At 40.0% G+C, this 14,169-nt stretch overlaps 2 protein-coding genes across 2 annotated transcripts; one reads left to right on the forward strand and one right to left on the reverse strand.

The window, feature by feature from the left end:
• Positions 1-266: 266 nt before the first annotated feature.
• LOC117263042 (G-protein coupled receptor 20) lies at positions 267-3,327 on the reverse strand. The gene is made up of 4 exons (XM_033636175.2): positions 3,142-3,327; positions 2,694-2,950; positions 2,460-2,592; positions 267-1,469 (listed from the first exon to the last, which is right to left on the reverse strand). The coding sequence occupies exons 1-4, from the start codon at positions 3,325-3,327 to the stop codon at positions 888-890; spliced, it is 1,158 nt and encodes a 385-aa protein (XP_033492066.1). The 3' UTR covers positions 267-887.
• An 8,407-nt stretch (positions 3,328-11,734) lies between these two features.
• LOC117263704 (cilia- and flagella-associated protein 20) lies at positions 11,735-14,130 on the forward strand. Its single transcript, XM_033637311.2, has 6 exons — positions 11,735-12,096; positions 12,979-13,058; positions 13,163-13,274; positions 13,405-13,593; positions 13,716-13,829; positions 14,021-14,130. Exons 1-6 carry the CDS (start codon positions 12,013-12,015, stop codon positions 14,024-14,026), a joined length of 585 nt encoding a protein of 194 aa, XP_033493202.1. The 5' UTR covers positions 11,735-12,012; the 3' UTR covers positions 14,027-14,130.
• Positions 14,131-14,169: the final 39 nt, after the last annotated feature.

The following is a 14,169-nucleotide window of genomic DNA, read 5'->3' on the forward strand; positions in this document are numbered from 1 at the left end:
AAAAACACAACGATTCTTATTTTCAGGTGAAGATAAACCAAAGAATATATCATATTATATTCCATGTCTATTAATATGTTCCCCTAAATCCTACACACTGGACCTTCAACTCGGCTATATTTATCACTGAGGTCATTGTTTGTGGTGGTGTTGAACTGGACTGCATTATACTGAAATATGTTGCAAATGTTCTTTCCTCCCCATGTTTGTAAATGGAATCAGCAAAACATTAGAAACACCTCTAAATATAATTTAGTCTTGTAGAATGTCACCGTTAACTACAAACTAAATAATAAACATACCGTTAAATAAACAACTCTCTGATATCAAAGATATCGAGATTATATAGAGATTATATAATGGATTGCTTTTAATTTTACAGGTGTACCTAATAAAGTGACCAAGACACCAAAATATCAACTCTGTACATACTCCGTAGTTATAGTACTGCACTTCATGTGAGTTGGCAGACTGAGCTGTAATTCAAGGTCTCCTGTATCAAAAACATTTTTTCTGTTTTCAACATCACAATTAAATGTGGTCTTTCCAACAGTACAAGCTCACTGATTTCACAGCAAAAACATCCCTCTGTGGTCCAGTATTTGCTCTCACCAGTCTCAAGACAACATCCAAGCAAGGTCATGGGGGACATAAAAGACAAGGACATGGAGAAATAACGTGATGGATGGACGAATGAAAGCAGCCAAAGTGATGTTTATCCTTAGAAGTGGTGTGTTTTGTCCATACTAAAGAGAAATTTGCAGCATTTATATTCATTTCTGTTTTTTGACATCTGTCTTTGATGATGAATTTCATTCTTTTCCACCCTCTGAATCTTTCTCTTTGTGTATCCATCACTCTTGTTGAGTCACTCCCTACAGGTGTCCTTAAATGGAGTGCTCCATGTTGGCCGCAGAGATGGGAGAGGTTGTGAGGGTGAGTGTAGCCACACTGTGAGCTATTGCCAGGGCCGTACCTGGACATGTATTCACTGAATTCCTCTCCCCCTCTCCCCCACTTGTGTGCCCCGCCTCCCCATCGCCCTCTCTCACTCCCCTCCTCGTCCTCCATACTCTCTTGAAGCTGTCCGTCACAAAGCAGTAAACAACTGGATCCAGGCAGCTGTTCAGGCTGCTCAGAGTAACTGTGATGTGATAGGCAAGTATGTGCCACGCCTGACTCAGTCCCTCCCCTCTGACTTTGACCCGAAAGTAAACCAGCACCTGCCGGACATGGAATGGCGTAAAGCAGATGGTAAATACCACCAGGACGGTGGCCAGCAGCCTGACGGCACGTGCCCTCCTCGCCCTGCTCTGCTGGGGCATTGGGCCATGGCTAGAGGAGAGAAAACAGGCAACACGCAAAGTGAAGCCCACCACTGCTAGGAGGGGGAGCAGGAACTCCAGGATGGTGAGGTAGAAGAGGGCAGGGAGGAGCACACAGGAGGAGCTGAACTCCAACGCAGTGGTCTGTAGAGAACAGGATACACGCTGAGTCTTAAAGTGCTCTTTCAGCTTCAAATAATACTCAATATCTTCACAAGTGTGATACAAAACATTATTTTTATAGCAGCTTTCAAGTCCTTTAGAGCACAAACAAATGATAAAGTAAATAAAATCCCAAACCCAAATAAGATATAAAACAAGATTAATTACAACAAATACCACCTGTTAAGATAAAGCCATGACATAAAACTAAGATTTAAAAAAGAATACTGAGTTCGCCTGCCTGAGATCCTCCTATACCCTAGCATGTATACAGTAAATAAGAAGGGACCCAGGATAGACCCCTTGGAGGACCCCACAAGCTGTTCTCAGTTGTTATCAGTTCAACCAGACAGATTTTTGCTTCTCAGATTGTTGAATTTTAAGGCTTTTGAAAAGCCTGAATGGACAAAACAACCCAATAAATGTTGCCATTGAGTGTTTCTACAAAAAATGAATACATTACATTTGGATGTTATTATGAAGATGGTATGTTGAATGTCTCAACAACGCTGTGGTTAATGTGTGGTTAGGTTTAGGCACATAAACCACTTGGTTATGTTAGGAAAGATTATGTTTTGGCTTGAAATACTTGGTTTGAGGGGCATGATCCTGGCAGGAAAAGATGTTTTGGTAAAAACATCAGATTTTCATGGCAGTATCCTCACCCACTGGTTGCTACAAGACACTCACAATGACAGAGCCTAAAATGCTGCTGGAAAACAGTAATAACTTGCTAAATCACAAATGGTTTTGGCATTTTCTGGCCTCAGTAAGTGCTCTGCAGTCATCTGTCACTTGGCAGGCATCTCGCCTCTGTGCCATGATATCATCATCCCCTCCACCTCCTTATGACTAAGTCGACTCATGTATTATATCACTTTATAAAAAAGTTGAAATGGCTGGTATGGAATGTGCAAATGTAACGTCTGTGAACTTATCTGTTTGTGTTGTTTGTCGTGCATGTGACTTCACCTGGAACGAGTAGGTGACCACAACTGCAATGAACCAAACTGTGGCACTGACACACCTGGCTGTCCCTGTGGTCCTGCATCGATGGAGAGTACTGGATGCATGGACGACAGCGAGGTACCGATCTATACAGATACTGATAGAGGAGATGAGTCACAGAAAAAAGAAGAGGTAAAAAGAGTTTTGCTGATAGTGTTCCTTCATTTCAAATTATGAATGAAGGAGTAAGTTACCCACCTGGTGAGAAACAGTATACTACAGTACATGTTGACAAAGTAGCTGAAAGTGTGAACATAGGAGCAGGCCACACAGCGCCCTCCACTGTGGTACAGAGCGATGCGAGCGGGCAACGATAGCGCCACCAGCAGGTCAGCTACAGCAAGGTTCATGGTGTAAACCACAGAGGCTGAGGAGTGAGCGGAGGCCCCACAGAAGACATAGAGAGCCAGACTGTTGAGGACCACACCGACCACCAGCATCAGACAGTTACACACCTGCAGTAGGAGGAATGGTGTGCTCTAAATACAACTATGGATGATTCACGCTGGTTGAAAAGTTCATACAGAGTCAGTCATGGTAACCAGCATGGCTGTATTTTAAAACAATGTAAAGTCACATTATACTAGTTATTCAGTTCTTATTAATTGAGTTTATTTTTAAGTGGACTAACAGTGTCTCATCTTACCATGAGAGAGACCCACACAGCATAGAAGTCTTGGTAAAGCTTCACATCGAGGTGGGCCAACCTATGCAGGTATGGTGCCCCCCATCGCTGGTCCCAGGCACTGCAGTTAGCTGGATCTGGGGTCAAGAGGGGCAGGAGGGTCTCAGTAGTGGAGGGGGAGCTGATACTGGTGGGAAGGCTCTCCATTGGTTGCAAAGGACAAATAGATGAGGGTCTGAGTGGTGGGAGAAGTGAAGAAAGAAGATATTAGTCTTGTGCATAACATAGAAATATCAAACCTGCTATGGGTAGAACTGGAAACACAAGGCTGCATGGATGGCCTATATATGTTTGTGCCACATTATAAATCTCTGTTAAGTCAAATTTAGTGATAGTGATAATATCAGTGGCAGTAACAGCTTTACATTTATTTTCTAAATTAATAGTAAGTAGCAAAGTTTTAGGTATGTCTAAGATTTGCCATGAGGATTTAGTACATGGGCTAATAATGAAGTTTTTGTATGTATGAAACTTTTTTATGTGCGTATGTTTTGTTTGTGGCTTTTGTATTTAATTGGAAAGGTTGGAAATGCAATGACATGCTGTCACAAAATACCATCCGTCTCCACCCAAGCAGCACTTGAACATCATTTAAAATTCAGTCTGTTTCAAGGTTGAAAAAGAGACAAAACAAGTAAGAAATACTGAACAGAAATAACCACTGGCTTCCATGTTGCCTTCTACTGTTTTCCGGCCTGTCTGTGACATCAAATGTGACACACCAGAGAAAAAAAAAACAGAAAGACAAACTACTGCAGAGCTGTGTACACGTCTCCAAGGCTGAAAAGAAACTGCTTGACTTTTAAACCAACATGGGTGAGAAGTCCTAAAAAAAACTCTGTAACCACTGAGCTTACACAGTAATAAATATGTTTCTAATAAACTGAGCAAACTCAAACCACTGATGAAGACTGTGTTATACAGTTGCAAGCTCGGGAAATAATGGGCTGAAATTAAACCATGCATGCACTGTTCATATATGTATAGAGAATCAGTTTTATCCTGAGAGCAAGCTGTTATTGTTTCCACTGAGAAACTAGGAAGAAATGATGCTGTAAGAACAGCATCATCGTCTGCATACAGGGCCATTTTATGTTGTGTTTACTGTGTTGAATTCCTTTGAGACTTTTATTAGCTTTTCTCAACTGGCAGTTATACAGGTCATTATAGCATTGAAATGACTTTTGCTTCATGTGTGCCTTTGTGATTTTGAGGAGGTAAACTTGACACTTGTCCCAGACTCATTTGTTTGTAGTTTAAAGGCTAAAAGCATGTTAGGATTGTTTCCAGATGTGTGGCGTTGCTGTCTATGTTTAACCATCACTTAGCAGGAATTTCAACTTCTGACAGGGACTCCCATCATGTTTGCAGGAGACAGACGTCTTAACCTTATACCCTGGAGTCAGCCGTTGATACTGTGTTATAAATAGACTTAAACAGCTCAAGTCTAAATTGATGCAATGTGCTCCAACTGGCTTAAAACAACTCAACATATTCCAGCGTAGTGAGCAGACACACACGTACTAAAAACTAAAAGAAAGAGTAATGACCCCTGGGGATGAAAAGTGGTCAACATCAGCAGAAGTTAATCCAGAGAGAGAGACTTCAGAAATCCTCGTCTTATAAACAACGTCCTCTCGTACTGTAGAGATGACTGAATTCATCTTCATATGCGCTCTAAAAGGATGTGACACTTTCAACAAAGTTAAGTACGTGATCTTGTCTGTTACTTTAAACACAGCATTAATATGAACCATGTCAGTGTGTGCTGCTATCTAACACACTGTTGACACATGTTGTGTTGAACATGAGATATACGTTTGTCCTGAACGAGTCACATATATTTGATGAATGTGACACGTCCTGTTTATGGGAGAAGAGAGTTTAAAATCCTCAGTGTGCAGATTCTGTTAACTTTCAAGAGTTAGCTGAATATACATTAACCTAAAAATATACCAAGCTTTTTAAAGGAACTCTGGTTTGACTAAGAGGATGTGAGGTATGGTAGAAAATAAGACTTGCATGGGGAGTAAGCTACTAATACAGTTAAGTCGCAATGTGTATTTAAATTTGTTCTGTATGCGACGCCCAAATAAGTTGTACAATATTTTGGAAAAATAATGATTGTTTGGTGAAATTATTTTGAAGTCAAGAATGAACATTGATGCTTATACGTTAGTTTGATGAATTATAAGACTTATCTTGGTTGTCATCATTGTTACAGCTGCAAAAGATGTCTAAGTGTATGTGTAATATAAGTTTACAGTTTTTACATAACATAAAACAAAACTTTTCCTGTCACAATCAAGTTGTGTTGACATGTTTTTGGTATTTAATTAAAAAATATGATAATTATATGAGCAGCTGAACAATGATAATAAGACAGGTTTGACTAGGACAGTTAAATGAGCACTTAAATGTAACTTGAAATAAGATATTTAAACAAATTCAAATGAGTTTGATTGAGGAAAAACAGTTAAAGGTTATAATTGAAATCTTACCAGTTTGACACCTGAGCAGGGCTGTATTATGAGACAAGGGCCCCTGGGCGCAGATGTGCAAAAGACCTCACCACCTCTCCCACACAGGAGAAAGACACACAGACTTTGTGGTGGTTTTGCCACTTTTGTTGTTGTTGCTGTTTTGCATCTCTTTGCCATAGCTATGCATATTTTTGTCATGTTGTGTCTCTTTATGGTTGTTTTGCCCCTTTTTGTAGTTATTCTGTGTGTTTTGCAGTTCCTTTGCATCTCTTTGTGTGTGTGTTTTTTTTTTTGTGTGTGTGTGTGTGTGTCACTTCCTGTCAGGTCATTTTGCAGGTGAAGGTCAGGGGGGCCTTGACACTTTGGGTCTCTGGGTCTGTGCATGGGTTGGCCCCGTTCTAAAATCCATCCATGCACCTGAGTGAATGTTTTATAGTTTCATTTTTTATCTGGACTATTTAAGTTATCTGGACTATGTTTTTCTTCACTAAAACAGGCAGAACACCAAATGGATTTTCTCTAAATCACAGCCCTGCAGCGTGTTGTAAAAAGTCTTTTTTGACTGACTCCAAAAATGTCTTTCCTTTCCTCATAAGTACCAGAGATGGATGAGCTCCTATCTGTTCACACGTCCTGCCGAGGAAGGTCTTTCCACTCTTCATCATCATACAGACAGCTGAATAAAACATTGCAGAGGGCCTGGATTAAAAGACGCATGCTGCTTTCTGGTTCCTGATTTGACCATCTCTTGTACATGTCATGTCAATGTATAATAACAGATTTGTGCAGATTATTGTTACCCAGCGCCCAGCACATTTAAGGGCTGTCAACTATCAAATCTTTAAAGATTCCTTTAAGCTAAACTTTACATCAGTAAATTTCAACTCATTTAGTAATCTTTAATGAATGAAAGCTCCTGTTTTCACATAATGTCCCATCAAAAATCAATAAGCTGCACAAGGTGAGAGAAACACAGCTGAAGCTGAAATAAATTGCAGAGGGATCAGTGGGTTAAAGTAATCTAGTCCCTGATGGAAAACAAGCCACAGTGTGACATTTTAATGAACTTTTTATGTCTTAAAATGTTTCTGAAACATACCTTTTGAAGTGAAAAAGCCCTTACTCAGTAGGTCCACCCACAACTTGTTAAAGTTAAAATGTTTGTATCCTTATAATACAGTGGCAGGTTGCTGTTCTCCGTCTTCTTTGTTCCCTCTATTCGTTCTGTAGTCAGTTAGTAGACAGAGGAGAGTGAGTAGAGAGATGGGGTGTGAACCTCTCTGGGCGGGACGAGTCCTCCAGCAGAGCAGAGTGCACAATCAATCAGCTGGACCTCCTTCTCAGCTCTTTCTCATCTCATACCTCATCCCACAGGTAGGATACAGGAGTAAATACAAATTAGAATAGAAAACAACAGAGAAGAGTTTCCCCCCTGTAGTTTCCTCCCATACTCTCCTTTTTCAACCTCTTTTGAACTATCCCTTTTACCTTCCTTCCCTCTGCCTCCCTGCTTTAAATCAGTTTTACTGTTTCAGTCTTTTTTGTATACTTAAAATAATGGTTTGGGAGGGATGGAAGAAAGGAAGTGGAAGGAAAACAGAAGTACTGGCTCAATAAAACAAGATTTCAAATAATTTGGTTGTTGAGGCAAGCAAAGGTTGGCAACATATGTGATCAAAGATAGACCAAACAAAAAGGCAAACAAGAAACTTGCAGAAAACAGGATCTAATAATATATGATATAAGCAGTGGCTTCAGAACGTATTCCAGCCAAGTTGCCAGAATAAAATGATGGTATTGTACATTACATTATATACGTATGACGTTCAACATGTCCATGAACTACATTTCTCATCAGGAGGAGGAGAGGACGGTGGATGGTGTGACATCTACGCAAGATGGCTGCCAAGCAAAAGACAGCAAATGTTTTTTGCACCTAAACCTAACCACATGTTAACCACAGCATTGTCACAACATTAAATTAAATATTGAAATGTAAAGAAACCTCATATCTGCTACATATGAAACATACAAATGTAACATATCTGTGGTTTGCAGACATACATTTATTCTTGAGTCACTTTTTGCACACTTTATTGTGTTGTGGATGTAACTTAAACTGAATACACTTGACATTTTGCCCTAAATTTAACTCAGCATGCACAAGGACAAAATTAAAACATGCTTTTCAAATTTATTAAAAATCAAAAACTGAAATCTCTTATTCACATAAGTATTCAGACCACATTAATAGAGTGAATCATTGTGTTTCTTTGCTGCAGCACTTCATGATGTGTTCAGGTGCATCCTGTTTGCTTTAATTATCACTGAGATGTGCCTGACTGGACTCCACCTGTGGCAAATTGAATTGATTGGGCAAAGGCACACACTTGTCTATATGAGGTCCTCTGATTCACACTACATTTCACTACAAAAACTAAGTCAAGTAGTGCTTTGTAGACCTCTGCGACAATTATTTTGCAAGACAGGATCTGGATATAAAAGTATTCCTGAAGTTGTGAGTGTTCCCAGGAACACAGTGGCCTCAATATTTGTGAAATGGAAGAAGTTTGGAACGACCTGGTCCTGTTCCTAGAGTTGGTTTAGAGGATCTGCCAAGAAGAACGGGATAAACTTCTTAAACATTTGCAAAATTTACCCAAGAAGACTTAAAGCTGTAACTGCTGCCAGAGGGGGCTCTACAAACTACTGAATTTAAGACCTGTTTACTTACGTAAATGAGAGATTTCTTCTTTTTTTTCTAATAAATTAGCAAAACAATGTAAAAACATGCTTCATTTGTCATCGTGGGTCATTCAGTCTAGATTAATGTGCAAAAATGTCATTTATTTAAAATTACGACACAAAGTGTGCAAAAAGTGAAGGGGTCTGAACTTTTTCTGAGACCACAGTGTACACTGAAGACGGCTATAACACAATGTGAAATAACAGTTGAGTAAGTAGACAAAAAAGACGTGCAAAAATTAAAGCCCAAAACACTATCTTGTCTTGGTGAGACAAAAGGACGGAGAGACCAACACCCACTAGGTTTTCAATAAAGTTTATATAAAGCTGTCTCTGGGGTGGTCCCACACTGAAAGTGTCTGAAAGGGGGAAAAAGGTCCTTCTCCACCTCTGTTTGTCTCTGTGTAAATACCTGACTCAGTTAGAGAAGAGCAGTGGGAGAATAATGGCGAAGAAACAGACGAAGAAATCTAAACTGTTTCTGTAGATGTTTTTATAAAGCTGCCAGCCTGTGTACCAGTTTAATTAAATTTACACACACACTTCTAGGAACAGAGGGAGAAACAAAGAGCACATGTGGAGAGAGAGAGAGGGGTCTTTTACATTTATTTGAACAGAGATATACTATTTGGAGTGAAGCAGCACCTCATAAACCACAGTCACATAAACAAGAAGAGAGATGGACACCACTCCAGAGATTGTGTGTGTTTGTGTACGCCCAGGTGCATGTGTTGTGAGGCTGTGTATTGTTCATGTCAAAATGTCACATAAATTCTCGCAGCACATACCTCATCTTCACTTCATATGAAACTAATGAAGGATTTTTGATTTATATTGCATTGCTGGTGATGTCATTTCTCAGAGCTCCTGGCTAATGTTTGATTGAATGTTTCTTGGCTTGTTCAAATATTTGAAACTGTTGTCGGATCTATCCCGGCCCGACTTGTTTAAAGTGCTGGAGAGAGAGAGGAAGGATGTCCCACTTCACACGTCAGTGGGATTTAGAGGGTGAAAGGAGTTCTGAAATATAGTTGTGTGTAGGAAGTCTATTTCTAGAAACTTTTGCTATTTTTGTATTTTTTACATTAAAGGGGCACTCCAACAATTTAACATGCAAAAGTCAATTTAGTGCTGCACAACAAATGTCTTCTGAGGGTCTGTAGCAGCTTTATAGTCTGAGAAAATTAGGCTACTTAAAGGTCCAGTGTGTAGGATTTAGGGGGATATATTGGCAGAAATGTAATATAATATACTGAAAAAATTTAGTATATAATCATGTTGCACCACCATGGTTCTACAGTGGCCCAGAATGGACAAACCAAATAGTAAACATAAAACATGAAAACTGCTTTAATCAGTGTTTTTACTTGAAATTACCTGATCCGAAAAGGAGGAGACCTCTGCAGCTAATGTGGCTCCTGATAAAAACTTCCTAATGTCAACATCTTAAGTTATCTGAGAAAAGGGTGATCACACATCTCTGATGAGCCAATCAGCATCAGAGAAACACTGATGTGAACTGCTTTATTCAGGGTATACACCTGCATCACAGGGTATGTTTGTTTTGGAGAGGAAGACACATTTGCAGATAATTCAGCTCCTGGTCAAAACCTCCTGAACAATGAATACTAAAGGAATTCTAACCAGGGAGAAGTTTCAGCTGCTTGCAGTCTACAATTCTCACTGCTAGATGCCACTAAATGGCCCTAAAAGGTATACACTGGTTCACCTTTGACTGGTTCACCTTTTAACGGAAAGCCTTTGTAACAAATAGAATTTGAAAGTTGCAGGTGTTTACCAGCCAGAGAGACTGTAATATAGGAAGTCATCAAATTGCATTATTCTAAGTCTATTAAAATATTAATTAATTAATTTGACAATTCTCATCAAATCTGTGTCTCCAAAACTTTATGAAAGTGCAGTGCTAATAGCAGAATTATGACCATATAAGCAGGGATGTATTTACAGAACTGCCTAAATGAGGCAGAGATTTAAACTTTTTTCGTTTTTAATGCATCTTCTTCTAGGGAAAATTAAGCTTTAATATTCCGTTTAAATCTAGGGGGGGAAAAAAACAAAACTTTTTGGGGGGGTTTTCTTTGTTCTCACATTGTAGGCTAATGCAGCCTCAGGCTGGCAAATTCAATACAGGAGATTAAAAAGTGGAAAAAGTTATAGTGACACGCAGTTATGTCCTATAAAAAGATAATAGTTATCACAATATTTTCAAAATTACATTTGAAACAACTTCTTGAATATTTTCGGAATAAAAATCAACTTGATTGTTTGACATTATTTTGCGTGTTGATTTATCTTTATAATATATAGGCACCAAATACAGGGGAATAAACAGTAATACGGTCCATACCATCGGTGGAATATTTACATTATGGTCTTATAATAAAAATATGAGTCATAATTAATATTATACAAGTTAGTTCCGGCCCTGCAATCTGATTGGTCGAGAGACAGTAAAACCGTGACGATATTGGAGTACAACATCACAGTTATTTCACTGTGTATGTATCACTCCGCCTCACAGCTGATTGCAATCAACAATCAAATCAAAACTGACGGTTAGTGTCAGTTAGGTCAGCAGTTGCACTGTAGGCTAATTAATTCATCCACTGTCAAACAGCCAAAAATATGGATTTATTTCCTAAAATGAGTTTTGAATTGAACTATGAATGGTCATCAGAGGAAGATGAGGGAGAGGAAAAGCTGAATCCATCTGAGCACACATCCAGGTTTGTCAGTGTTTCATCAGCGGAGCTCAATGACTTGGAGAAAAGCAACATACTGTCAGATCAGAAGGCAGAGTTGGCTGTGCCTGTGAAGCGACAGTCCACCATGCAGTCACCAGAGACTTATTTCACCGGCTGCACAATTAATGGAAATGTGCAGATAAATGTGTATAAAGAGTAAGTGCCTGGCACGCCATGTCTGCGTTACATAGCAACGGTGACAGCGGAGTCCTGAGGGAACTATTTTTGTTGGCGGAAGACAAATAAAATGCTTAAATTATCTATTTTGTCCTCATTTTTCAACATTTCTTAATCAGCCTTGCTTATTTAACTGTTGAACTGTTGTCGGCCTGCGGCCTCGTGCCTATACGACCGAATCACAGCAGTGACGATATCACAGTACAACATCACTCACTCTCGTGTGATATTGCTTAAATAGCATAATATGAATATAGTTTAATGATGATTAATACAAAACGCTCAGAAAACGTTTGACAGGCTTTTGGTTACCACGGCGACCGAGGTGCGTCACCATTTAAGAACCGGCCTGAGTAGCGCACAGAGGTTTCGCTCCCCTAGCAAGACCAAAATAACGTGGAAAGTACGACTTGTCGTCTTTCTTTTTACGTGTCCCACGGAAAGGCATGTGGTAATATCACAATACACGACTAGTCTGATTTTTATCCAACCGAAACGTTTCAATCTCTGACAGCGGAACGGTTTATTCTGTACCACACGGGGCCGGTAGCTTCAGGGGCGGAAACCACATCCGCAAACAAACGTAACGCTCGTTAGCTAGCAACAGCTTTACTGCGATGTAAACACATGTGTGGAGCGACGGTCGACTAAGAGCAAAGGATATGTTTAAAAACACATTTCAAAGTGGATTCTTGTCTATATTGTACAGCATTGGCAGCAAACCACTGCAGATATGGGACAAAAAGGTGAGCAGCAACTCAGACTGAATGCTGTGTGGGGCATCGAGCTTCCTTAGCTAGCCGTGCTAACGCTAGCTAGCGTTGTGTTTGTTGGGCTTCGCGGAAAATTGTCCTTTCTGTAGTAGTGTGTTTCGGATGCATTGTTCAAACGACTGAATAAGCCTGTGATAGTTGCATATGCCGTTCACATTCAGTTTAATAAGTGGGGTTAATCTGCAACGGCAAAAGAAAAAAGTAAGACAAACTCCCTGATTTAGTTATGAGGCCAACTCTCAATGGCTTTTTCAAGGGTCTTCCCAGTTAACATTGTCTGTTGTTGATATTTTGAAACTAGATATAGGTTACAGCAGTGATTGAAACAGTGGTATTTACCTGGTTGGGAGTTTGGGGATTTGTGGCGCTGAAAAAATATGGAAATTTGTATTACCATGATGCTGGCAAATACATAAAGTGACGAGTTCAGAAAGCTCCTGGTTCCCACTGACTGTAAAATATAACTACAACAGGGTAAAAGGTGGGCCCAAAAGTGCTTTTGCCAAGCAACAGTTAAGAATGGTAAAATATAGAACGTCATAATTTGTTAAAGACAGTTTGAGGTTAGCTAACTTACAACACTTTTAATATGTAGACAGTCTTGACAGTATTCGCAGACTTCATGTTAATTGACTACTCCCACATCAGCATCTGAATTATAGCCTGACTGATGAAAGATTTAAGAGGCCAATACAATCTTGTAATTTTCAGGCAGAGGTATATATCAAATGGATATATCAGCGATGAACTAATATCTGTGATGTTTATTATGGTAACAGCGCTCCTTACCAGTGAGATACAGCTTGATTTCTCCATATAAACTTTAAGAAAAACAATATTTCTGTTTGTTCGCAGGTGAGGAATGGTCACATCAAAAGAATCACAGACAATGACATCCATTCACTGGTGCTGGAGGTTGAGGGGACAAATGTCAGGTGAGTTTGTGTTTGAACTGAATCCTCAGCTCAGGTCGGCTCATTCGAGCTCTACACACCCTCATCGGCACCCCTCATCTTTTCATTTCTTCTACTCCTTGCAGTACCACATATATAACATGTCCCGCAGACCCAAAGAAGACATTGGGCATCAAGCTTCCTTTTCTGGTCATGATCATCAAAAACCTCAAGAAGTATTTCACCTTCGAAGTCCAGGTAGGGTAGGCAGTCCTGCAGATACAGACCCCCTTTCCATATACTCATATGTATCTGTGCACAACCTACAGCATGTGTGCTATGATTCATGGTCACTCAACGCTTTCTCCCCATCTTTTACAACTTGTAGGTGTTAGATGATAAAAACGTTCGTCGGCGGTTTCGAGCCAGTAACTATCAGAGCACGACACGGGTGAAGCCGTTTATCTGCACCATGCCTATGAGACTGGATGACGGCTGGAACCAGATTCAGTTCAACCTGTCGGACTTCACCAGGAGGGCCTATGGGACCAACTACATTGAAACACTGCGTGTACAGGTTAGTGAACAGAGACAGATGGGGAACCAGCTGTCTCCTAGCGTGACTGTAGAATCCCCACAGTGAATTTCTAAGACTGTATCGTCTCTCTGTTGCTCATGTCTGACCTGTTTTCTTCTCAGATCCACGCCAACTGTCGCATAAGGAGAGTGTATTTCTCAGACAGGCTGTATTCTGAGGAGGAGCTCCCGGCAGAGTTTAAACTTTACCTGCCTGTACAGAACCAGAAGGCTAAGGTGAAACACACAAACAAACAAACGCTACACATAACCACCTAATTGCGTTTGCATGTCACAGTAATGTTACTTATGGGAATATTTTCATCATGATAACAACTAAGAGTCAAATAAGCAGATTAGAAAGTGGATAGTTGGACGTCTAGATGTCTGTCTTAACACTTGTCCATTTGTGTGTTTGTTTCTTGCAGCAGTGAAGAGTCTCTCCCTGCAGTGTTCCCCCAGATTCGACGTGGAGCTGTGAGATTGTTTTGTGTTTAGACTCTTGTGTTGCTCCCTGCGCAATAAAGTTTTTTATGGACTCGTGTCCTCACGGTTAATGCATGCTGTAGTTGTTTAA

Source organism: Epinephelus lanceolatus, chromosome 16, assembly GCF_041903045.1.
Source record: "Epinephelus lanceolatus isolate andai-2023 chromosome 16, ASM4190304v1, whole genome shotgun sequence".
Taxonomy (NCBI): Eukaryota; Metazoa; Chordata; class Actinopteri; order Perciformes; family Serranidae; genus Epinephelus; species Epinephelus lanceolatus.